Below are 26,140 nucleotides of genomic sequence, written 5' to 3'. Positions count from 1 at the left end.
GTGTTTAAAAAGTGTTTGTATTATCATGCAGTAAAGGTCATGTTTATTCAAGAAAGCACTTATATGTGTTAGGGATCATGGGCTAGCCACAGGTCTTACCCGAATGCTCTGCCGTCAGGTAAGCTGCTATGGGCTTTGATTCCTGGAGGAATGACACGGATTTCTGTGACGACTACTGCGCCGGGGAAGCGCACCACATCCACATTGGTAAACTGTAATCGGATAAATAAACTTTACGGTAAATGTGTGTAAGTACGCCCACCATCAAAACACAGGCCGGCGCGGTCACTTGCGCTGATTTCTGAAGTAACAAATCCAGAACTCCCCTTAAGCATTTCAGTATAACTAATAAATAATAGAATACAATAAAATATAATATATGCCATGCAAGAATAATCACATTAAATTTCCCATTAATCAATGTGACCCATTATGTTAATGACATCGATTCCCATGGAGACAATGCTAACTTGTTAGCTTCGGGCTAACAGCTTGTTGTCCCAAAACTCCATAATAGAAACGATACGAGTGTTAAAAGAGAACCGTTCTCTATTCGATGCTAAATCGTCTATATTTTACCTCTGCGCTTTGGTGTTTAAACGTATCTAGAAAGAGAAGCTCCGTTGAAGAATCACCCGCCATTGCTTTCAGCTATCAGCGGCCGATTGTCAACTTCCGCCTTAGGCGGCTAACTACTTCCGGGGCACAACCGTCAGAACGGGATAATAACCATAGGGAACAAAAAAAAAATTGTACTACAGTACTTTTAGCATTTTATATGTTTCATGAAGCGTAGGTATACATTACTCGTTTATTTTTCATTATTAATTTGCTTAATGGTTCAAATAATCCCGTCAACTTGTTTAAGTTTACGCAAATAAAAGCCCATTATAAACCCCATTTTAGCTGATTTAAAAATGAGATGAACTCATACATGAATTATAATATTCTAAAAAGTATTTTTCCTAGTGTGCCACGTCCTAACATGCACAAGAGGCCACCTGAAAAAGGGCAAGGAGGCGGCAGGTAGGGAGTCACGTGACCCCACAGGTAACAAAAACGACCAACCTTCAGCCATTATTACTACGCGATGGTGGCTGCGCGAGTCTCCACCTAAATAAAACACAGAGCCACGTTGACAACTTCTGGGCCCACGGAGCTCACCTATGCGCCCAGGTGCCACAGGTGTTCGTTTCCTCGAGCATTAAAGTGCGGACGTAGCGGCTCCCGTCGAGTTTGGTGTAATATTTTAGACCTTTCTGTGTTCCTCAAATGACGGCGCAGGTAGACTACCTGGTGGTGCTGTGCGTCGCCACATCTGGCGCCAGTGGAGAGCTGCTGGGCTCCGACGAGAAGGAACTAGTGCGCTTGGTGTGGCAGCAGGTGGATGTAAATAACAAAAAGGTAGAGCATTTTTAAACAATTCACGTCTTTTTACATGAATATTCGACGTTAATGTTAATTAATGATTACAAGTCAACTTTTCAAATTGCCTTCGTAACTGAGCTAGTAATTTGGCTTCGTTTTGTGGACGAAGTAATATATTAGCATGAGATAATATGCCAAATGTGCTTTGTTTTCTATTCAAATACATGTTTTAATCGCTTACCATGAATTGATTAACGTGGACTTAAACAAGTTGAAAAACTTATTCGGGTGTTACCATTTAGTGGTCAATTGTACGGAATATCTGCTGTACTGTGCAATCTACTAATACAAGTTTCAATCAATCAATCAATTCTGTGGGATAATACGTATTTAGGTCATAGCATTGCTGTCCTTTTTTGCATGTTATGTTTCAACACTAAATTGGCCCTGGTGTGTGAATGTGAGTGTGAATGTTGTCTGTCTATTTGTGTTGGCCCTGTGAAGAGGTGGCGACTTGTCCAGGGTGTACCCCGCCTTCCGCCCGATTGTAGCTGAGATAGGCTCCAGCGACCCCAAAAGGGACAAGCGGTAGAAAATTGATGGATGGATGGATGTTAAGAGATGCCCACAATTGTGAACACTGTGTCTATATGAATATACATACAGTAGATAAAAGTTATGACCCACTCTCTCATGTCTTTGAATGAGATGATGTGTCAAAACCTTTTAAAAGGTTTTGACACGTTTTGGATTTTGGGCGGCGTGGCTTAGTGGGTAGAGCAACCGTGCCAGAAACCTGAGGGTTGCAGGTTCACTCCCCGCCTCTTGCCATCCAAAATCGCTGCCGTTGTGTTCTTGGGCAGGACACTTCACCCTTGCCCCGGTGCCGCTCACACCGGTGAATGAATGATGAATGATAGGTGGTGGTCGGAGGGGCTGTAGGCGCAAATTGGCTGCCACGCTTCCGTCAGTCTACCCCAGGGCAGCTGTGGCTACGAAAGTAGCTTACCACCACCAGGTGTGAATGAATTATGGGTTCTCACTTCTCTGTGAAGCGCTTTGAGTGTCTAGAAAAGCGCTATATAAATCTAATCCATTATTATTATTATTATTAAAGTCTACTAATAAGCTCTTGTAAAAATATTCCAAATGGTGACGTATCAAGTATATTACTGTATACATACAGTATACTTGGGCTTTATAGTGAGAAAAATGTATAACATTTTCCTTTTCTATGTTATAACACATGTATATATTGCAGTTATTTGCCATGAATAAAACCATTAGGATTCAGATTAGAGTAAGTAGATTAATTATCACAGATCAGCTACACAAATTGCAGTTTCTGTACGTATTTGCTTGATGATAAATATTGCATATTTTTTACTGCTCGCTAGTGTTACCATACCTGAGTTATTGTGTAGAAATACAGGAAAATAGCTACAAAACTACACTTCATTCACTGACTGTTGCAAAAAAGATCAGTTAGTATAATGCATAACGTTGGCTATCGAGAACATTAAATCCCTATTTTTATTAAATCAAGAATATTGAAATGTAATTATCTGGTGCATTTGCAAACAGCTCAAATTGTGCACAAAACAAACTATAACCTGCTACCCAAAAATGTGCAACACTTCTTCCCAACAAAAGAGGAGATGTATAACCCTAGAGAAAAAGCAGATCTAAAACATTTGTACGCACGTACAACACTTAAGACCTTTAGCATAGCAGTGTGTGTAATTACATCATTCAATGGATTATGCAAAAAGTCAAACAAAGTATTCATATGATCCACTTTAAGAAACTGTTTATTTATTTTTACTTACTCATTTGTCTATTTGTTTATTTACTGGTTTATTTGTTTATTCATTGTTGTGTCACATAATAAGTTGTATCAAATGTGTTAGTAATTGCTATGATATGAAAAGGGGTTGAATTAAATAAGCTATGCTTCTTCCTACTCCTTTTTGGACATGCTTTAATGAGAAACTGTAAATATGTAATGTGTCATTTTGTAAATGTATGCATATCCGGAATACACTTAACACCATCACCATAAATGGCCTTGTAACAGCTATTTAGCAATAAATCTTTAGCTCCACATGTTTTATTTATTTATTTTTTCAAAAGTTGGGCAAGGTGAATGAGCTGGTGATTAAGCCTGAAGCGTCAGACTCGACTGAGCCAAAAGAACCTGAGGATGGGGTGACGGAAATCGCAGAGGAAGAAGTAGAAGAAAATGACTCCGGAGCGGATTGCCTCTCTAACGCAAAGAGCCTGGAAACTGCCCTAAACATGGTAATAATGAGTGCAGTCAATATTATCTGCATCTTAACTGTCTTCTTGTTTCGTTTTAAAACGTGCATCTTTGCAGTTCCATCTCCAGCTGACAAACGAAGTGAACAGCGCAGGTGCAGGCACGTCAGTGTGTTTATGTACAGACGGGCAGCTTCACATCCGTCAAGTCATTCACCCCGAGGCCTCAAGCAAGGTGAGCAGGCTGGTTGTGTGCACGCCCCTCACAGCCAGGCAGGATGTGCACTCGCTCACTTTAACTGCTGCAGTAACGTCTCGCTTGCTTACACGTGTGTGTTCCTGGTTGAATTTGCTCACGCACACATGATGATCAGAGCAGAACACACCCATGCACATACCAAATTCTGAGCACACACCGCTGCCATTTTCCCACGTCTTGAAAAAAACACAGCTTTGATGTGCCATAAATAAAAGAAGCAGTTTATGAGACGCTTGTTCACAGTCTCAAAATATGTTTCCCCCTTCTAGAACGTCCTGATCCCAGAATGCTTTTACTCCTTCTTCGACCTTCGGAAAGCATTCAAGACGCACTTTCCCTCATCCAACCTGAAGGCTTTGGATGTATACACCATGGCAGAGTGTATCCTTGACATGTTGTGATCTGACACTACCGTTTGTCATCATGCTAAAAATGAGCGTCATGAATTAAAAGTTTTGAAATGCAAAGGATCAGCACTTTGCTGAGCAGTAAAAGTGTGTTTGACTAACATGGCACACACCCACTCGAACAAGGAAGCCATTTCATCCCTTTTGTCTTATCCTTTTCAGTTTATTTACTTTTATTTTTTCCTAATCCTTACGTTTCCTTGACCGAGCATCCTCTTCAGCCTTAAGTATACCAGTGGAAGTACCTCCGACAGCTACAATGGAGCCATCAGCCACATTGCCTCCAGAAATAGGAGTGCAACAGGTCCAGATTATGGCCAACATCGTACTTACCCTGCTTTCTGAGCCATTATGTGAGTATTGCTGCACCTCATTGTACACAATGAGACCTAACTAGTTGCAAGCTTTTATGAGAACAATGGATTTGTCAGTCAAATTTAGAGCCGACGTATTTTAAACAATTCACACAGTAGACATTTTCACAAAAAATGAAGAAAATAATTTCATTATTATAAATGCCGATTAATCACACCATTTTTTTGAACGCACCTTTACCTTAACGGCGGATGGTTACCAGAAAGGCGGTGCAAGTTACTGTACGATCAGTGATCAGGTCAATGCATATGATGAGTGAAGAAACTCCAACTGGTGGGCTAGCTGGCAAATTTCGCTTCAAAATACACAGAGATGGGACCCTGTCATAATACTCTTACCTGGTTTTGAATATATAAATGAATAAATAGATGTAAAATTCAAAATAATGTTTGTGTATGACATTTTGACAGTGATGTTGCTATTGTGTCCTAATATTTGGGTCTTTTTTTAAAGTTAATGTAAATTATGCAAGCAAGTAATTTACTGCGATTAATCACCATGTGTGGAGCCACTATGATAATTATAAATTGTGTTTTTTTTCTTTTTGTAAAAAGGGAAAATAAACATATTTCAAGTCAAAACGTTTTGTTATAACTTGTTAGAATCAACATTCAGCCTTTCCTCTTTACTTTGTGTTTTTTTGCTCTATTTTTCAGTTCTCTGCATCTTTTTGTGGCCTGCATTTTGCGTATCTCTGGTCTAAATGTTTTTGAGATACAGCACTTGGGTATCAATTTCAGTGTTGGCCACTAGATGAGACCAAACCAATCAGAGCATGCTGTTCAGTATTTTGGCCACTGATTGGCTCAGCCTCAGAAAGCACTCAGTCTGTTGCCTCTCTAATGCTGTATATGCACAATGGCTCCTAAAGTTACTACAGTATATGTCTACTATAATGGCTCAAATAAGTTCAAAGGTGACTATGTGGGTGTTGCTTCATGTCTAGAGGGCTCTCATATTGTTAAAAAAAAGAGTTAAAAGATCGTTAACAGGTTTTTCTATGCACTAGCTATGAAAATGTACAATAAATATTCCTACTTCACGGATATTAATTTAACACAATCATGCTCAGAACCAATTAATCACGATAATAAATATGGATTGTCTGTGTCCACATATCTAAATGACACTGACTGGTTACAACATGAGGTACAGTCTGTTTAAAAACAATACACTATGTATATGATAAAAATGTTGCCTTGACAAAAAGGATAATGCTTGGATTTCATAAACACTGTCAGATCAGTATTTATTTAACTATGTATTTGTTACCGTCGGTAATTTGTAGTGCATGGCCGTTAATATAATTAAATATTTTGTCTGGCTAATGTCAATAAATAACCAAGAAGGACCTCTATGAATCGTGCAGGGACGTTCTTCAACTGCAAGCACATCAATAAACATATTGTTACATGAATACCCTTCTGACAGTGTCATTCAAAACTTCATAAAAGTAGAATGTTTGGATGTCATAATATTGTGCGGGTTTAGCTAATTAGGTGTTCAATGTAGGTGTACTTGGTTTTTGGTAATTGTAAGATTTCTAAAAGCAATTTGTAATTGCAGGTCATACATTCTCTAACCCGGAAAGAGTTCATGAGAAGTTTGAGACGGGTACTTGGTAAGTCATGTTTGGTACAGTCCAATATTCTTTATTGTCTCCCTAAATTCACCCATAGAGCTGAACTTTATTGTTTGTGTGCAGCAGTAAGATGGAGAAAGTAAACGACAACACAGTCATCAGAGCCAGAGGGTTGCCGTGGCAGTCATCAGACCAGGACATCGCCCGCTTCTTCAGCGGACTAAATATTGCCAAGTTAGTGCATGACCATAAACACTAAGAGTTCATTTTACATGTGAAAATGAGTCCTGTCAAGTCCTGCCCTGTCTTTTTTAATGTCACCTAAATATGCGAAGAAAAGCTCTCCCCTTGAGGTGTTTCATGTATTACGTCATTATAAAGATAGATACATAACCAAAAAAAGTAACATTAAAAAGTTTTTTTTTTAACAGACTTGAACATGTGCTGTCTTAGCCATTTACTAAAATATAACATGTCCATATGAAGTCCTAAAGTTAACACATCAAAAAACAGTAAGAAATATTTTCTGAGCGATGTGGATTGTATGTTAAACTTGTTGCTTTTCCTCTGCTTCAAATAACATAAAATAAATAAAGCAGACACATCAACCACAATGTTAGCATATCTTACCAATGGTGGTTTAAGAGAAAACATTTAACAAATAATGGTCTATATTTGTCACATTTACAAGATAAACTTTGTAAAACATGTTCCTACGGATTGTTGGCTTTGATCGGATATTGACTGTCAATCACAGCTGTCTCGTACACGGACACCAAAGTGCAACATTAATCATGTTTTAAAGCCTATTGTTCATTATGTACTTAGGAGTTTTGCTTTCATTTCGTCCAGCGTGCTGCATGGCAGCAGTGTTGCTACTGCTCGTCAAACACAAGATGATGGCAAGGCAACTCGCATACAGAAATAGTAACGTTGGCCTGAAAATAAAATCTCCAATTTTTGTTTTCCCAATTTTTTAAAGAAACCAATGAATACAAATGGTAGAGATAATTCAAAACAAGCTTCACTTTTAAACTAGTATTTACTCTTAGCAAAATTTTTTTTTTTTTTTAGGGAGTTCTTTTTAGAACAGGTATAAATTTAACTTTGTATAAAATTGTTTAAAAAAAAACAAAAACTGATGAAATGTAGTTGTTGTAGCTATTTTTACCATATTTACTGTGATGCTTTTGCTCATATGTTGATTAATATGCATTGTCCTAATCATCCATCCATCCATTTTCTACCGCTTGTCCCGTTCGGGGTCGCGGGGGGTGCTGGAGCCTATCTCTGCTGCATTTGGGCGGAAGGCGGGGTACACCCTGGACAAGTCGCCACCTCATCGCAGGGCCAACACAGATAGACAGACAACATTCACACTTGCATTCAAAGACAGTTATTTAATTTAGAGCTTCCTATGGGAGGCAAAACTTCTGTCTTGAACAAAATATTTCTGTAAATAAAAATGTAGCTTTGAGATGTCTCTATAGTTTTAATGAGTACTGGTAGATAAAAACAGGCTTTTTCACTGTTTGGGCACCACATCTTTAGCGACCTGTAGAATCAGAATCAGCTATATTCTTTTTATTTTCTTTTTCTTTTTTATTGGCCTAGTATGTAACACATACTAACAGAACTGTTTGTTTGTTGTTATGTTTTGTTTGCCTTGTAAAAAGTTGCATTTCCCCCACTCAGCTGGATGCTTTGGTTTCAAATGCTATTCAAATAAGTTTGTTGTGCTGCTTCCTTTTTTTTAAATGACTTTGCAGCGTGCAGTCATTTGTTTCACGCCTGTTGCCGCAAAACAAAACCCCTGACAACACTTTTCTTTTCTTTGGAACAAACGTCTCGCTCTCGTTGGCGTTAGCATTAGCCATGTTGTGCTGTTTGTGTGAATTTCCCAAAGGAAAATACTGTAAGGGGGAGGCCGAAAGCTACAGAAGCTCCTGGAGTAAAAAAAAAATTTATCGCTAGGCCTATATTAGAGATTAAACATTAGATTAAATAAATAAAAAAATATCACATGCTAAATACGTATGTCTGTAATTAGTTGATGGCAATTGACGTGACACCGCTAGTCAAAATGCGTATTGACTGTGTATTTACTTGTGTGTCATAGAGGAGGATCGGCATTGTGTCTTAACGCTCAGGGGAGGAGAAATGGCGAGGCTCTTGTTCGTTTCATCAGCGAAGAACATCGAGACCTGGCACTGCAAAGACACAAGCATCATATGGGCAACAGATACATAGAGGTAGCAATATGTCACTTGATCCACACACCCCAAGAAAACCATGCCGCTGAGTGTCATTCTAAAACACGGCCTTTTGATTGCAGGTTTACAAGGCAACAGGAGAGGACTTCCTGAAGATAGCTGGAGGTAAGAATTAGCTACGTAATCTGATGAACAAGTCTATCTGTGTGTACACTTGCATGCCAAGACAATTGACTATTTTTTTATTTGTTTGTGAGGAAAGTCAAAAATTAAATCATTCAGGAATAAGGTTGTACGGTATACCGGTACTATTAAAATACCGCGGTACTAATGAATTAACAACGATACTAAACTGCCTTTCAAAAATACTGGTAAAATTTTTTCATCCACATGCTGCCTTACAGCGGTGACTTTGAGTGCAATAAGAAAACATGTGTTTAATGTATTATAAGATTTTCTGTTAAAATGAAGCCAATAATGACATTTTTTGTGGTCCTCTTTAATTTGAAAAGTATCAAAAAGTATTGATAAACATTTTGGTACCGGTACTAACATATTGGTATCAGGACAACCCTTTTTATGATTTGTTAATTTGGAAAGTACATATTCTGGACACTTTTTGACCAGTTCTTATTCTGAACTGCCAGTGTCATAATAAGCAGAAAACTGCTGCTTCTACCATAGACCAGGGGTGTCCAAACTTAGTAGAAATATTGTTAACACGCTTTATCCCCTATATGAAAAACTTCTTGCAATATGCATTTTCTTGCGTCTGGAATATTCCAGTGCACACTCGCAGTTATTACTAACATCTTCTAAAATGCCCAGAAAAAAGGCCATTCATGATGACATGAATGTGGGGTAAATGAGTGCCTTCATGGTGAAAGTACATGCAAAAACTTAATTTGCATCAGTTATAAATTGTACACGCAGTATTAGTAGATCACACGCCCACTAATAGTACACGCTATTTAATAGTTTGCACACATTGTTCAGAGCAAGCTATTTGAAGCTAAAACCAATCCAATATAAGTCAGAAAGGAGATGGTGTGTAAGTCGTAACTTATACATGAATCAACACCTAAGTCACTTACACAATGCAGAATACATAAAGGACATCAAATACTGTAATAAAGATATTGAACACAACAATGAAATAAAATAATAAAAAATAATATATTTCCTTTTACCCATGTGATTCTCCTTCACAATGGTTGGGTCGTTGCAAGGCAGTGAGCGACAGGCTTATTTGGAGTATGGAGTCCCAACAATGACATCACTACACTGCTCAGTTGTCACTGTTCATTTCATAAAAGGCAGATCTTTTCACATATTCAAAGATACCATCTTTATCCTTGATGATGGTTGCGACATTTGCAGCCATGTGTCTATTTCTCCCTTACTGAGCCTTTTTGTTGTCTAATTTCATTTTACTTTCCTTTTTTTTGATGCACTGCCACCAGAAGAGTCTGCCTTTTGCTTAGGAGACATCTAATGGTAAAAAAGTGCATTTAAAAGAACAGTGGTTTTGTCCGTCCTCAGTGTAGCAACGCTCCAGCGACTGTGTTCTTCTGCCACATGCACATACAGTGCACCTTGAAAGTATTCAGTGCTTCACTTTTTCCACATTTCATGTTACAGCCTTATTCCAAAATGTAATACATTAATTTATGTCCTCAAAATTCTACACACAATACCGTATAATGACAATGTGAAAAGGGTTGTTTTTTTAATTTGCAAATTAATTATAATTAAAACATAAAAAAATCATATGTCCATAACTATTCCCAGCCTTTGCTCACTAATTTGTTGATGTACCTTTGGTAGCAATTACAACCTTACATATTTTTAAATATGATGCCACAGGCTTGGCACACCTATGTATGGGCAATTTTGCCCATTCCTCTTTGCAGCACCTCTCAAGCTCCATCAGATTGGATGGGGAGCATTGGTTTTCATCCAGGATATCTCTGTACATTGCTGCATTCATCTTAGTCAAATCAGGAATGTAACCAAGAACCCGATGATCACTCTGTCAGAGCTGTAGCATTCCTCTGTGGAGAGAGGAAAATCTTCCCGAAGGACAACCAATCAGGTCTGTATTGTTTAGTGACCAGACAAAAGCCATTTCTTAGTAAAAAAAAAGCTTGCCAAAATGCACCTGAAAGAATCTGAGACCGTGAGAAACAACATTCTCTGGTCTGATGAGACAAATTTTGAAGTATTTGGCGTCAATGCCTTCCGTCTTCCTATTCCATTACCGTGGTCCTCAGTTCCAGTAGCGACCTAGGACAGCTCTACGGACGGCCCCGGGTCGGGGAGACCAGAGTCTTCCGGACAGAGCCACGCTACATGGATGTCTGGCGCACATTGTCTACGATGTTTATTGTCGCGTATCGACGGGCCCGCGCCCACCATCCCCCTTCGAGCTTACTGGATTTTTCGTCATCTAACGTACACAGTTGAATTGTGACAGAATGATGTCACTATCCCAGGTGTCGTGTATGGATGAAACCAGGGACCGCTCATCTCCAAACCAATACCATGCCTACAGTGAAGCATTGTGGTGGCAGCATCATGCTGTGGGGATGTTTTTCAGCAGCAGGAACTGGTAGACTGGTCAGGATAGAATGAAAGATTAATTCAGCAATGCACAGATACATCCTGGACCAAAATTTCTAGAGTTTGAGAGGGGCTGCAAAGAGGAATGAGCGAAACTGCCCAAATATAGGTGTGCCAAGCTTGTGGTATTGTATTCAAAAAGACTTGAGACTGTAGATGCTGCCAAATGTGCATCAAAGTATTGAGCAAATACTTTGAATACTTACCAGTATGCACAGGTGATTTTTAGTTTTTTATTTTAATACATTTGCAAAATAAAAAATAACAACTTTTCACATTGTCATTATGGGTATTGTGGACAAAATTTTGGATTTGAGGACAACAATGAAAGTATTCCATATTGGAATAAGGCTGTAACATAACAAAATGTGGAAAAAAGCTGTGAATACTGTGCCAGCAACTTGAGGGTTCCTGGTTTGATCCCAGTTTCTGCCATTCTAGTCACCTCTGTTGTGTCCTTGAGCTTCAACCTTGCTCCTGAGGGCCATGGTTAGGGCCTTGCATGGCAGCTCCCGCCATCAATGTGTGACTGTGTCTATGAGTGGGTGAATGTGAAAATAGTGTCAAAGCGCTTTGAGCACCTTGCAGGTAGAAAAGCGCTACACAACTATAATCAATTTACCATTTTATTTTCCAGATGCACTGTAACTATTTTTTTTTCTTTTTGTCCAGTATTAATCATTTATGTGAGTGCGTACATTATCACGAAATGTTGTAATACGAGGACTGCCTGTATATGCTAAGCTGTATAAAGAAAAAATCATATATTTGTTTAGTGTTGAGGCGACAAAGGAGATTTGTGTATTATATCTAATAATGTATCAAATTTATAATGAATGGATTAGATTTTTACAATGTGCCAGGCCGAGCTGCAGTCCAAAAATGTACCTGAGTAGCACTTTGGACATCCCTACCCTCGAGGATGTAACTTAATTTCCAATAGCGGATGCATTTTCATCTTTCGACCGAAAATAAGCTTGGACTAAATCAAGAGCGTCTTTGATGGTAGCAGCCATGTAGTGCACTCTTCTTTTCTTTTATAATTATTGCTAACAATGTTTTCCAGCCAAATGGCTTTTGGGTGATCTAACATAGAGAAACAACATCATTGTCAAATTAAAGATGTTGTGTCTGCTGTGCCAGGTACGTCCAACGAAGTAGCCATGTTCCTGTCCCGGGAGGACCAGATCATAGTGAGGATGCGAGGGCTTCCTTTTACGGCCACGCACGAGCAGGTGCTCGCCTTCTTTTCGCCGCCAGACGCACTTAAAGACACGTGTCCTGTCAGCGGAGGGAAGGAAGGCATCCTATTTGTACGCTACCCAGACGGTCGTCCCACAGGTGACGCCTTTGTCTTGTTCGCCTGTGAGGAACATGCACTGTGTGGACTCAGGAAACACAAGGAGATCCTTGGGAGAAGATATATTGAGCTGTTTAAGAGTACAGCAGCAGAGGTCCAACAGGTACAATACTATTTCTTATAGTCTTAAGTTTTTTCTCTTTTATTCAAAAGACGGATAAATGATGGGACAAGTGAGAACTGCATGTGTGCACAGCCGATTGTGTGATATTTTTTTCCTCCTCCGTTATTTGCTGGAAAGTAGGATTAAGGGTGGAGATGGTTTACCTTTAGTGTGCCGCCACCCTGTAATTGTAGAAGCTACACCTTTGTCCTCTCTTCATTCTTTGTGGATTTCTTGCACCTTCCCTGCTTGCATAATGATAACAAGGATATTCAACTTCCAAGAACTGATAAGCTTACAACCTGTACATATATATTGTATGTAGGCGCCTTCTTCTGTGGCTGTACACTTTAATTGGTGGCCTCTAGAAATGCAAACATACTGATGTCCTGTTGGCCACAAGCCAGCTACTTTCTTGAACCACAATGCTCGCCTCAGCCCTTACAATAAGTGTAAAAAAGTTTTGTGTAGGCAAAAACTACTCAAATTTCTTGAAATTTTATAATAAAAAAAATACCCATCTTGGTGCATATCTTGATAAAATGCAGCTCGATAAATGTGTTTTATATTGTTGGAATAGTTTCCACTTTTATCAGGGTAATGGATTATCTCTTTGCTCTTTAAGTCACAATATGCAAATGGTAGAGTCCTGTGTGTCTAAAACATAATATTTACTCTCAATGAACAAAGAAGTAGCTCGCTAACTAACGTTGTTTTCATTTTTAGTCACTTGAGTCATGATCAAACTGTACCCCTCTTGCCCCAAAAATAAAAAAAATGGTACGGCCTAGTTGTCAAACGTCATCCTACTTGAGCTAGGAAGTGCTAAAATACAGACAAACGTGTATGTAATTAGGAATGGGTATTGCTTACATTTTACCGATACTTGTACTAAATATGTACCTTTTGAAATGGGGCCGATGCTTAAACAGTGCCCGAAAGGGTATTTTAAAAAATGGAAGGTATACAATTTTTTGTTAAAACAATGCAGTTTTATTATTATGGAATTGTGTGACAATGACTAAGAAATCAAATCCACAACAAATTATTACAACAAAACCGGCAACTATCAACAGAACACAGAATGTGTAAAAAAAACAACAACAAATTTCTTGTGTTGTCATGTTGATACTCACAATTCTGGGGTTCGTGAATGCACGTTTCACATTGTGAACATGATTGCTGCATAATGAGGAATTGCTGTGTTGTGTCTTCTTATTCTCTGGTAGACTAGGTGTGTTCTAGATAGATAGATAGATAGTACTTTATTGATTCCTTCAGGAGAGTTTCCTCAGGAAAATTAAAAACATGTTTATTGAGCAAGAACAAACATGTTGCGCCAAATCTTTGTAATAGGTATTGTCATTTTATTGCTATGCGATCAATATCATTGGCAAAGTGTCATAAAAAGGAGTTTCTCAGTCATTCCAATGGGTACTTGGCAGATGTCATTGTAGTTTAAGGGAGACATACAGTGGCATAATTGTAACATTTTGTGTTGTAGGTGTTGAACCGGTACTCGTCTGCCCCCCTAATCCCCGTAGCCCCTGCCCCCTTGCTATCAGTGTTGCCCCCCGTGTCTCTCCTGCCCCCTCCTGTCAGCGTGAGGGACTGCCTGAGGCTGCGAGGGTTGCCCTACACGGCGAGCATCGAGGACATCCTTACTTTCTTGGGCGAGTTCACCCAGGACATCAGGCCGCAAGGCGTACACATGGTCCTCAATCAGCAGGTACGTGCACAAACCGCACAGCCCAATGTGTGATTGGTTGTTTTTTAAAAGAGTGCGTGTTTTCAGGGGCGTCCATCAGGCGACTGCTTCATACAGATGATATCCCCAGAAAGAGCACTTTTGGCCTCTCATCATCTCCACAAGCACGTCATGTCCTGCCAACGCGGGCCCAACAGCCGCTATGTGGAGGTGTTTCCCTGCAGTGTCGAGGAGATGGGCCTAGTGCTGATGGGAGGCTCGCTCTCACACATGCACACACACACACACACCAGGAACAGGAGTGGGACAGGGCTCAGCCCGCCGCCATGTAAGTCCAGACGTAAGTGCTGCTTGGAGCTGGGGGTGCTTCGGGCCTGCAGGGTAGGTGGGCTCCTGTCATTGGAGGCAGGGTTGCTGGGTTTTCACCAATCTAGAACTGTGGGAGACTAGACACACTGGTCTAACCAGGAAATTCAGAACTGTGTGTGTGTGTGTGTGTGTGTGTGTGTGTGTGTGTGTGAGTGAGAGAACTGTGCGTTTGTCTTTGTGTGGTGCCTCTTGATAAATGAGTGTGATTCATTGGCTAGTCTTGCATGCATGACAGTCTTTCTCATGTTAATCTGTCAGTTAGGAAGCATGTTTTTAATACTCACTGTCACTTTTTACAGTTATGTTTAAGGTGTCCATCGAAATGAGTAGGAGTTAAAACTGTGGCAAACTGGCTCCAGTCTGACCAGTTAGTCTTGGTTTTGGGTTCAGCTTTGGTGGAGCGGCACATCTTAGGCGTGTGCCTATTGTCCTAGTCTAATCAATTCAGGGAAGGTTGTGTCATACACAATGAGCTGTTTTTTACACTCTTTCTCAACTGGCCCAAATATACAGTTGATCATATACATGACAATGTGTGTTAATTATTACACTAGAGCAGGAAAAATGGGGTCATGATGGGACAAGTCCTCACTTTTATAACAGGCAATAAATCCCAAATACTGTAGTGAGTTGCTGTTCTATGTAACCACACATAATCATATTCCTTATTTGTGAAAGACATTGACATCAACAACAAAAAACTCTCACAAATAAAGCAGGTGTCCATACATGCAAACAATGATCACCTACTGCACTAAGTAGAGAAAAGACCAAGCTGGCTTTATCATCATCATCACCATCACAATGTGCTTGCTACCCATTCTGTAAGCATTCAGCACTTATTGTACATCAGGTGCAAAGAAATGGTGCTCATTGTTTGCAAACATGCACGAGTGCCTCCTCTCTAACCTATGAGCACAATCATGCCTCTCAGTTCATTGAAGTCTTTTGTCTCTTTCTCCCTTGTTTTCAGGTCTATCTCCACCGTCCTACTCCTTCAACCCCACGCCTCCTGTCCTGCCTACTGAAGCTGCTGCAGCCCTCTACCCTCCCCTTGGTCAGGTGTTGCTAACCCCTCGCTCCCTACACCCAGGGCATGCCTACTACCCCTCGTCAGCGCAGCTTTACATGAACTACACCGCCTATTATCCAAGGTAAACACTCGCAAAGTGTCTCTATTAGGTGTATTCATGAACTGCCGGGTGCGTCGTATAAAAAGGGGCTGTCAAAATCCTTTTCATTGAGGACCACTTTGCAGTTATGACTGCCCCTTGTAACAGTAAATAATATATGAATATAAATACACAATTGCCCACGCATTTGATTTTTTTCTTTTTACACACTGTAAAAAAAATAAATAATTGTAGAATATGCGAGTAAAAAAACTGTCAGCTTCGTTGCCAGAATTTTACCATAAAATGTACAGTGGTTTTTACATAGTGAAACCCATTATCTAAGTTACATTTAAACCAGTGAGTGTGGCACCAGGAACAGGTGGGTAAAATATCTTGCCCAAGGATACAATGGCAGTGACTAGGATGGCGAAAGCAGGGATCAAACCTGGAACCCTCAAGTTGCTGGCATGGCCGCCCTACCAATCGAGCCACGCCGCCCAACAATATGCAATTATATTGGATGCAAATGCATATTGTTACAATCTCATATTGTTCTGGTATTAGTACCTAGAGATGCTGAGACAGGAGATGGTGTGCAGGTAAAGATGTATTTTTTTTTTTACAGAAACAAGGATATAGTGCAGCAGGGAAGTGCACGGGAAGCACAGGGAAAGCGTTTCACGTTTTGGAACAAAGCTAAACAAGGAAAATGATCCACAGGCATGTGATTTTTCCATCTATAGTCAGAAATCTGTCTTTTTTTATCTCTGTAAAAATATTAATAAATATTTTCTGTTTTTCTTAGTTTTTTCCGACCGACAATGTGTGTGAAAATCTTAATCTGTCTCTTTGCCATACCTGCCAACAACTTCGGTTTTCCCGTGATGACTATGGTTTTTGATAATCCATTCTGGTTTACGGCTGCAGTGGTAAAAACTACGGTTTTCCACAAAAAATTATTAAATACGTAGCTCAACTACATTTCCCAGGAGCTTCGCTACTTTTTAAACAAGTATCGAGTTCCGTAGCTTAGCTATTTTTTAGACCCATGTAGCGATTAGCTAAGCTACATGCTACAAAAGAAGAGAGAGGGAGAAGAGAAAGAGAAAAAAGATAAGCGCAACTCCACGGGCAGGGGACAACATATACGGGAAAAATCAATGATGATTGGTTGGTTTACGTATAAGAAAATCCATGATTTGTTGGTTGGTTTACTATGATGAGTCACGATTGGTTAAGATTAGGGCAAAACATTCCGGACAGGCCAATCAGAGGCAAGATAGGGCGGGTCATCGAACCAGGAAGGGAACTCACAACAGACACGCACATCCTAAATGACGACGAGAGAGTCGGAGAAGAGAAGAGGGAATATTCAAGCGGGTGATTTATATACTGTATTTAAAAAAAAATAGGGATTCTCTTCCTTAGATTTTTCTTTTAGCGATGTAGACGACGTCCAGGAAGCCCACAATGCGTCTACTTGGCCACATTTGGGCAAATGTATGCGTCTGGGTAAAACTATGCCCAAAACATTAATTTTAGTTGTTTATCATGTAAGCCCAAATCAAAACTGCTCTCGACATGGAAGACTTGGAATACACATTAAACAACAGACATGATTATGGCAGACATGTGATGACTTTTGCTACAGTATAGCCTGTCTAAATGCTACATTTCATTATCATTGCTGTTTTAGAACAGGACAGTAGCTGACATTTTGTTCATTATTTCTACTGTTTATATTTTGACATTGAATAGTTGAATCGTTTTGAAACATAAACAACATGACTGCAAAATATTTGTTATTTCATGCTATGGATCACAAATGGCTATTCAGATAAAGGAAGTTAGCTAATAGAATAGGGTTGTCCCGATACCAATAATTTAGTACCGGTACCATAATGTATACCGATACTTTTTGATACTTTTCCAAATAAAGGGAACTACGAAAAATTTCAATATTGGCTTTATTTGAACAGAATATCTTACACTACATTAAACACTCACAGTCAAAGAACAATTTCACAAGGTCAAAATATAAATTAAAAGGCATAAAATGGCATCATCCCTGAAGGGAACACCTTCCCTATGCTCCTCGACTACAGTCTGGAGTCCGGCAGTACAGGTGTAACAACTACATTATTACCTGTCGCTTTTTATAACTCCTTGTGCAGATCGGAATACTTATTATTTAAATGTTTACCTAAGTTTGAAGCAAAGGTGGTAATACTAATCGCCATATTTGGCGAGGCGTGTTTTAAAGCAGTTGTTGTGAGAGTAGCGTATGTGTGTGTGATCTCCTTTAAGAATGGTAGTATTAGGGGTGAGTGACTTGAGTAAGTGAATGGGCAAGTTAGGAGAGGTAGAGCTAGCATGCGCAGGAGTGTCAATAGCGTGGTGAGTGTCTGGTTGTGCCCTGTTGAAATGATAAATTAAGTGACCAATTTGTAACTAATCGACGGCCTCGTCATTCCAACCAAAGAGCGGAGATTTACGGACCCATTGTGAAGTAAAAGGTCTCCCCTGCTCTCCTCGACCACAGTCTGGAAGCCGACAAGCAGGAAAGGTGTAAAACAGTACCGGTACTTGCAACACGGTGCCTCCCTGTTTAAAGCGTCACCTTTGTTGTTAGTTTTGAAGCCCAAAAACCTCCTTATTGCGCTTCACGCACCCTCTTTATTAACCAGTAGAATTTTAGTTTTTTGCCATTTTTCCTCTCCAAGATGTTATTACTTGTATGCACTTTGTGTGTGCTATTTTACACACTCAACATCATGCGCCTCGGCTCTGTAGTCACTGCCGCAAAGCGGCACTCAGATGAAAGAGCGGTACCAGTACTTTTCAAAAGTGGTATAGTACCGATTTCAATTGATTAGTACCGCGATACATTATTAGTACCAGTATACCGTACAACCCTATAATAGAATAAACATTGTTTGTACTCTTTATGATTTTTTAATTTGGAGAAGTTAGAAATGGAGAGGGAGTCAAAGAGACAGAAATTGGCTGTAAAATCCAAGGCAGAATCCACTAAAGCAGAAACAAAAAGGAAAATGCAAGCTGCTCAGAAATTTGCCAGGAAGGCTTATGTCAGAGCCATAAAAGCAAAAATGCCAAAGTAATGTGTGAATAAACCAAAGTAATGTGTAAATGTAAATAACTCGATGAATCATCTGTGGCTGTGAAGTGAACAGTAGTAAGGTTTTAAATACTGTATAGAGTAGGCTAACCCATGTGGTTCCTGTGGATGTGAACACAAGGTGTAATTACTGTAGTGACTAAATAACATAGTGACTGAAACAGACATAGTGATTAATTTGGATGAATGGGGTATGTATTTATATAAACTCTGTTGATAATTTTTCAATTCTTTAAACACTAAAACATCTTTAAATGGCGACCCCCGGGTTGTTCAATTAGTGCTCACAGCAGGAAGTGGTAAAACAAAAAAAAAGCAAGGAAGGATCACTGAAACAAAAATGACCCTTATCACAGGTAAACCACTGTACAAAGTCTGACCTGTCATGACATAAATACATATCATAAATGCATAGGAAAATTGTGTAGTAATATCATGAGGCAATTATACTATTTTATTTGTATATATTTACTGTTACAAGGGGCCCTCTGAGGGCAGCCATACCTGCGATGTGGCCCTCCAATGAAAATTAGTTTGACATCTCTGCTTTAAACGGAAAATGGCACCACTGTTTTTAGTGGTAAATTTTTGTTAATTGAGCTGCCAGTTCTTTCACCGTAAAATCAGTGGTTATTTTTAAGCTGTACTACTGAAATGAAAAAATGGTACCACTGTTTGTATTTTGACAGCAAACTTCTGGCAACTGAGCTGTGTACAATTTGATGGATAACTTGCTTTGAAATACAAATTCAAGCAGATATAAAGTATTTGTTTTTATTTAAAAAAGATTTTTTGCAAAATATCATAATATGATATTTGTTACATTATTAGATAATAAAGTTTAAAAGTTATGCAACTGCATACAATACATGTATTTTTGTTGGCAAAATGGAAAGAATGCATACATTTAGTAAGAAAAGAGGGCCTGATTTATTAAGGGTTTGCGTCTGGGTTACATTAAACCCCCCACCTCTCTCCATGGGAGGGAGGCGAGTTGGGTGCCCGAAACCCACCGCTCGGAAGCAGATGCCGGTTATGGTTCCGAAAGGCAAGCGCCAAGGGGCGGGTCGAAACCCGCACCGAGGCCCTGAGACTTCTGCGCTAACTCCCACACCGCGCGGCACCGCTGGGATCCGCCTGTGCCGCGCGCCAAGGGGCGGGCCGAAACCCGCCCCGAGGCCTTTAGACTTCTGCGTTCGAACCCCGTTGGGCCCCAAGGACCCGCCGTCGGTCACGTGCAAATTTAATGGCACCTACAAAGCTGATCTACTAAAGATGTGAGCAACAGATTGCGTCTGGTAATCAAGCAGATTTAGTACTAGGAGCACAATCCAATTATGAATATGTATAATATGTGCTATTTATTAAAACGCCCAAAATCCTGGGAGGAGAAGATGCAAATGTATTATACAGCACGCACAATGTGATTTATAAATACTCATCATCGTTTTGCGAGCACTATTTTGCGATTTATTTAGCACGTCTGAAAAGTATGTGCTAAATGACAGTTACGCACACGGCTGTGAAAAAGGAGGTGCTCATGCTGCAAAGACACACAATGGACAGAGAATCCTCCGTTGTCCGTGTGTGTCAACATATTGGGACTGTCAAAAATAAAAAATATTAGACAGATTGTCTATTCAGCAATTGTCTTTTATAATTTTATAGTTGCATGCTGGTTGACCTAAGGGGTTGATTAAAACAAATGTAATTGATGCATTTTAATATCTGTTGGTGTTTTATTTTTTAATGGTGTTTGTTTTTTTACATACAGTAGAATATATATTATGAAATCTATATTGTGTTACCATATTTTAGTTATTGTGTCGAAATATTACAAATAATTACAAAAATACACTTCATTTACTAACCGTGTTACAAAAGAGATCAGTTCAATTAATACATAAAGTTGGATATAGAGAACATTCAAACCCTCTATTGAATTCAAAATATTAAAATTCAATGATTTGGTGCATTTACAAACAGCTAAAATTATGCACAAAGCAAACTATAACCTGCTACCCAAAAAATGTACAACAATTCTTCTCAACAAAAGAAGAGAAATATAGTCTTAGAGAAAAATGTAATTTAAAACATTTGTATGCACATGCAACACTTGAAACCTTTGGCATATCAGTGTGTGGAATTAAATTATGGAATGGATTTACAAACAATGTTCTAATTTGATCCAATTTAAGTAACTGTTCAAACTCAAATACGAAAAAGAAGAATCCTGATAAACATCTTGAACCTTATTAAAAAAAAAATCTTATTCAACTCATACAGTGAACAATAAATTACTTAACTATTTATATATGAGAACTTTAAGTATTGTCATTTATGTATTTAATAATTACTTACTTATTTGTCTATTTATTTATTTATTCACTGATGTGTTACTGATTGAGTACAAACAAATGTGTTAGTTATTGCTATGATACGAAAAGGGGTAGGAATAAATAAGCTCTGCTTCCTTCTATTCATTTTGGACATGCTGTAATGAGAAACAGAACATATGTGATGTGTGATATTGTAATTGTTTGAAATAAAGTAACACCATATAACCATAATAATGTATGAAAAACATTTATAGAAGTAAGCACATCAGCATTGTCTCACAGACGCGGGGCAAGTACAAATTCACAGAAAGAATAAACCTAACAATGATGAGCTACGCCCAAACACAAGTAATGGTCAGGAGATTACATGTTTTAATCTGATTAATCATACTTTTAAATTTGATTGTTCAGGTTATTCGGCTTGGATCATTTAAATTACCTTTAAAAAAATCTGTTATTTGGACACATGCGATTTTATTGTCAAGATTGTCGTAGAAGAACTTGTTTAAAATGTTTTAATTGAATGCACTTCATTTATTTTAAATGTGTTAAACACTTGTATCTTAAGTTTCATGATTCAGTACGTGTTCATGCACTAAATTAGTCAAATTTCTCAAATAGTTTGGCCTCCTACAGCCCATGGAAACACCTTAATTCGATCGTGTTCGGTTTTTGAAAAGTCGGACTAACATACCTGGATTATGCGATTGGAAACCAGATCTCTCTCGGCGGGGTGTGCGGCAGGAGAGGACCCTTTGTATCGTGCATGCGCCAGTGTCAACGCACGGGATACAACCCGGACGCAGATACCATTGAATAAAAACAGCAACAATTGTAATGAAGAGGAGACTGTTTGGTTGCTTCACAAATTAAAAGAACAGAACATTTTGAAGTGCATCGATGGTAGAAAAAAAGAAACAGAGATTTATTCAAGAAGGTAGTTAAGGAAATGTGAAATGCCAGCTTAATTCGGACTCCCGGATAAAATACGAATGAGATCAAAGTAAATTAAGCAGGTATATTAAAGGCGAAAAGTGAATGTTGTCTGTCTCTTTGTGTTGGCCCTGCAAGGAGGTGGCGACTTGTCCAGGGTGTACCCCGCCCTTCGCCTGAATGCAGTTAAGATAGGCTCCAGCCACCCCTGCGACCCCGAGAGTGACCAGCGGTAGAAAATGGATGGATGGACGGACAACGGGCAAGATAGTCCAGAACAATAGCAACCTTCCTCTGGAACATTATCAGTCGGGGCACAAACTGTCTTTTCCTTCGGATTTAAAACTCCTTCCATCAATCCACAGAGCCTTTTGAATTAACTTTGAGGCATTCAAAAGTTTTGTTTCCATGATTTTTTCCTGAAAATTCCTTCGAAAAAACTCTTCCGTTGCCTTTCTTTGCATCTGAACCGATACATTCTTGGTAGAAGTGTCACGTCCGCTGCACAATCAAAGATAATTTCTTGATGCTGTCTGCTATTTAACATCAGCATAGCCATTAGAGACTAATCTAATCCATTATTATTAGAGATATCCGATAATATCGTCCGATAAATGCTTTAAAATGTAATATCGGAAATTATCGGTATCGGTTTCAAAAAGTAAAATGAATTACTTTTTAAAACGCTGCTGTACGGAGCGGTACATATCCGGTAAAACACGGACGTAGGGGGAAGTACAGAGCAGTTGCGTCTCCCAGTCAGTAGCAAATAAAAAATAATGCACTTTGTGAAAGTCAAAGTATAGTATTTCCCATAGTTGTAGTGGGTATCAGGATTATCTCAGGGAGAGCGTGTCCTAAATTCCAAGCTGCTGTTTTGAGGCATGTTAAAAAAAATAATGCACTTTGTGACTTCAATAATAAATATAGCAGTGCCATGTTGGCACATCCAGCGGGGCATCACAACAAAATTAGGTTGTGTTAATGTGTTAATTCCATGACCGTATATATCGGTATTGGTTGACATCAGAATCTGTAATTAAGAGTTGGACAATATCGGATATCGGCAAAAAAGCCATTATCGGACACCTCTAATTATTATTATTGTAATATTTGAAATCTGTGCCAATATTACAGCGGACATCAGTTAAAACACGTTGTAAGGATCCGCAAATCCTAGTGTTTCGTCATGGGTCAACTGGAAAAGTAATTCAGTTATCCGCGCTAAAATGAAATAAGCGCCCCCAGTGTACGAGAGGCACATGGCGTATCACCAATAGTCGCATTTGAGAGTGCGCATGCATTTGGACAAGTAGGTGTGTAGATAAAAAAAATAAAAACAGTTTGAGAAATCAGACTAATTTAGTGCATGGAAACATAGTGAGCATGTATTTTGAAGGCCAAAATTACACAAGTCAGATGAAATGGTTATGAAAACCTGCCCTGCCTTTCGGATAACCACCCACGGTTAAGGTGAAGGTGCAAAATAAAATATGTTTTAATCCGCCTGTATCATGAATAATGTGACCATTTTTTGTGATTGATCACATGAGTTAACTCGCTATTTTGACTGCCATAATTTGTACGGAGGCTTCCTCTCTGCAATTGAGTACATAAAAGCAGTTGGACACAATTTGAAGAATTGCGACATTCCTCCGTTAAGCGACGCTTGAACGGATTTATTAATCATTTTCATGATTGAGTGCATTCGCTTTCGCATTTGGATGAATCGATGGATGGATGGATCTTTATTGTCATTGCATGGCCGTGCCAGCAATCGGAGGGTTGCTGGTTACTGGGGTTCAATCCCCACCTTCTACCATCCTAGTCACATCCGTTGTGTCCTTGGGCAAGACACTTCACCCTTGCTCCTGATGGCTGCTGTTTAGCGCCTTGCATGGCAGCTCCCGCCATCAGTGTGTGAATATGTGTGTGAATGGGTGAATGTGGAAATACTGTCAAAGCGCTTTGAGTACCTTGAAGGTAGAAAAGCGCTATACAAGTATAACCCATTTATTTGCACGAGTACACTTGCAAGTTTGATAGAATTGAGTCAGTCTTTAAGTCCTGCCAACTCAGTTAACTCTCGCTTTATAGATGACCTCTGTGGAAACCAGATAGTGTAGCAAAAGAGAGGGGGTGTCGCCTGACTTGACTTGTCTTTGCAAGGTGAGTCTCTGGGACAAAGGTTGTTTATAACAGAACTTTATGGTATTAGAAGCACACACACCTGGCTGACTTCCATGTTCTCACTGAGAATTTTCCTAGTGTGCTAACGAGCTGATTAACATGTACGCTTTCAAGTCTACAGTAGATTTCCATCATAACTACCTGTCTTGATTTGTTTGGTTTTTGTTCCTCCAGCCCACCTGGCTCTCCCACAACTGTAGGTTTCTTCCCCTCCCCCTCGGCCCTCTCCGCCCCTGGGGGGTTGGTGCGCATGCCGGGTCTGACCTACAGCAACAAGGACCTCATTAACGCAATGCAGGGATATCAGGTGAGATTGTGGATGTGTGCAGTTTTCACACAAGAAGTGTGCCAAAAGAAGTCTTATGGTGTTGAGGGTGTGTATTGTCAGTTTTTGCCTTGGAGGCTCTCAAACTAGTTAGTCCTGTCTACTCTCCCTTGCTGCGAGACTCTCGCTCTCTTCTGCTTGCTTCAACTTGTGTTGAAGGGGCCCTAGTTGACACCCACAATGAGAACACATCTAACTTTGTTGGAGTCTATATGTCCTTTTAGGGTAGTGCCTGTGTTTATTTTAACCACCCTCTCTTGCACAGCCATATGGGCATGTTCTTGACTCGACTAAAACTTTATGTTGGCCGTGCTCTAAAGAATTCTGAGGCAGGTGTGGTTAAGGATTGGAGTTGGGGTGTTGTGTTTAGTCACCGTCTGTGACTGCTTCTATTGGTCACCATGGGGATAGAGATGGGAATTGAAAATCGGTTCTTATTCAGAACCGGTCCCCGGTGTATCAATTCCTTGGAATCGCTTGCCTATTCTTAAGCAATTCCTTCAGCGATGCCAGTAGATGGGTATGACGTCATTTCACAACATGTGTAGTGATATCAGACAGCAAAATGACAGTGTTGACTACATTTTACAAGAAAAAATTGCAAGATTGTGATTTCATCAAGAGGAGGCCATAAAAGCAATATGCTGAAACATTTGAGCATACAGTATACAATAGGGCTGTGAATCTTTGGGTGTCCCACGATTCGATTCAATATCGATTCTTGGGGTCACGATTCGATTCAAAATCTTTTTTTTTTTTTTCAATTCAACACGATTCGATTCAATATCGATTCTTGGGGTCACGATTCGATTCTAAAAAAAAAAAATTTTTTTTTTCAATTCAACACGATTCTCGATTTAAAAACGATTTTTCCCCGATTCAAAATGATTCTCTATTCATTCAATACATAGGATTTGAGCAGGATCTACCCCAGTCTGCTGCCATGCAAGCGGAGTAGTAGATTTTTGTAAAAAGCTTTTAAAATTGTAAAGGACAATAATTTATCAACTGATTGCAATAATGTAAATTTGTTTTAACTATTAAATGAACCAAAAATATGACTTATTTTATCTTTGTGAAAATATTGGTCACGGTGTGTTGTCAAGCTTATGAGATGCGATGCAAGTGTAAGCCACTGTGACACTATTGTTCTGTTTTTTAATTTGTATAAATGTCTAATGATAATGTCAATGAGGGATTTTTAATCACTGCTATGTTGAAATTGTTACTAATATTGATACTGTTGTTGATAATATTCATTTTTGTTTCACTACTTTTGGTTTGTTCTGTGTCGTGTTTGTGTCTCCTCTCAATTGCTCTGTTTATTGCAGTTCTGAGTGTTGCTGGGTCGGGTTTGGTTTTGGAATTTGATTGCATTGTTATGGTATTGCTGTGTATTGTTTTGTTGTATTTATTAGTAAAAAAAAAAAAAAAATTAAAAATAATTAAAAATAAATAAATACATTTAAAAAAT

At 39.2% G+C, this 26,140-nt stretch overlaps 2 protein-coding genes across 5 annotated transcripts in view; one reads left to right on the top strand and one right to left on the bottom strand.

The window, feature by feature from the left end:
- Positions 1–689, bottom strand: part of virma (vir like m6A methyltransferase associated) — a 43,825-nt gene extending 43,136 nt beyond the window's left edge. For all 3 annotated transcript variants that reach the window (XM_062062872.1, XM_062062873.1, XM_062062875.1), the window contains exons 1-2: positions 580–689; positions 100–212 (exon numbers count right to left, since the gene is read on the bottom strand). In XM_062062872.1, coding sequence (XP_061918856.1) covers positions 100–212; positions 580–642 — 176 coding nt within the window. In that variant the 5' untranslated portion in view covers positions 643–689. The remainder of the gene's footprint in view (positions 1–99; positions 213–579) is intronic.
- Positions 690–1,068: 379 nt separating this feature from the next.
- esrp1 (epithelial splicing regulatory protein 1) overlaps positions 1,069–26,140 on the top strand; it is a 28,697-nt gene continuing 3,625 nt past the window's right edge. The window contains exons 1-14 of one of the 2 annotated variants that reach the window (XM_062062871.1): positions 1,069–1,404; positions 3,502–3,669; positions 3,746–3,862; positions 4,156–4,267; positions 4,515–4,646; positions 6,235–6,289; positions 6,374–6,484; positions 8,370–8,502; positions 8,586–8,628; positions 12,229–12,548; positions 14,053–14,277; positions 14,344–14,584; positions 15,599–15,779; positions 24,516–24,648. In XM_062062871.1, the coding sequence (XP_061918855.1) occupies positions 1,273–1,404; positions 3,502–3,669; positions 3,746–3,862; positions 4,156–4,267; positions 4,515–4,646; positions 6,235–6,289; positions 6,374–6,484; positions 8,370–8,502; positions 8,586–8,628; positions 12,229–12,548; positions 14,053–14,277; positions 14,344–14,584; positions 15,599–15,779; positions 24,516–24,648 (2,103 nt within the window). In that variant the 5' untranslated portion in view covers positions 1,069–1,272. Of the gene's footprint in view, positions 1,405–3,501; positions 3,670–3,745; positions 3,863–4,155; positions 4,268–4,514; positions 4,647–6,234; positions 6,290–6,373; positions 6,485–8,369; positions 8,503–8,585; positions 8,629–12,228; positions 12,549–14,052; positions 14,278–14,343; positions 14,597–15,598; positions 15,780–24,515; positions 24,649–26,140 lie in introns of both variants that reach the window. The other variant, XM_062062870.1, reaches the window with a different exon arrangement.

Source organism: Entelurus aequoreus, linkage group LG11, assembly GCF_033978785.1.
Source record: "Entelurus aequoreus isolate RoL-2023_Sb linkage group LG11, RoL_Eaeq_v1.1, whole genome shotgun sequence".
Classification (NCBI taxonomy): Eukaryota; Metazoa; Chordata; class Actinopteri; order Syngnathiformes; family Syngnathidae; genus Entelurus; species Entelurus aequoreus.
The sequence above is the reverse complement of the archived record's forward strand: the minus strand, read 5'-3'. Positions and strand labels throughout refer to the sequence as shown.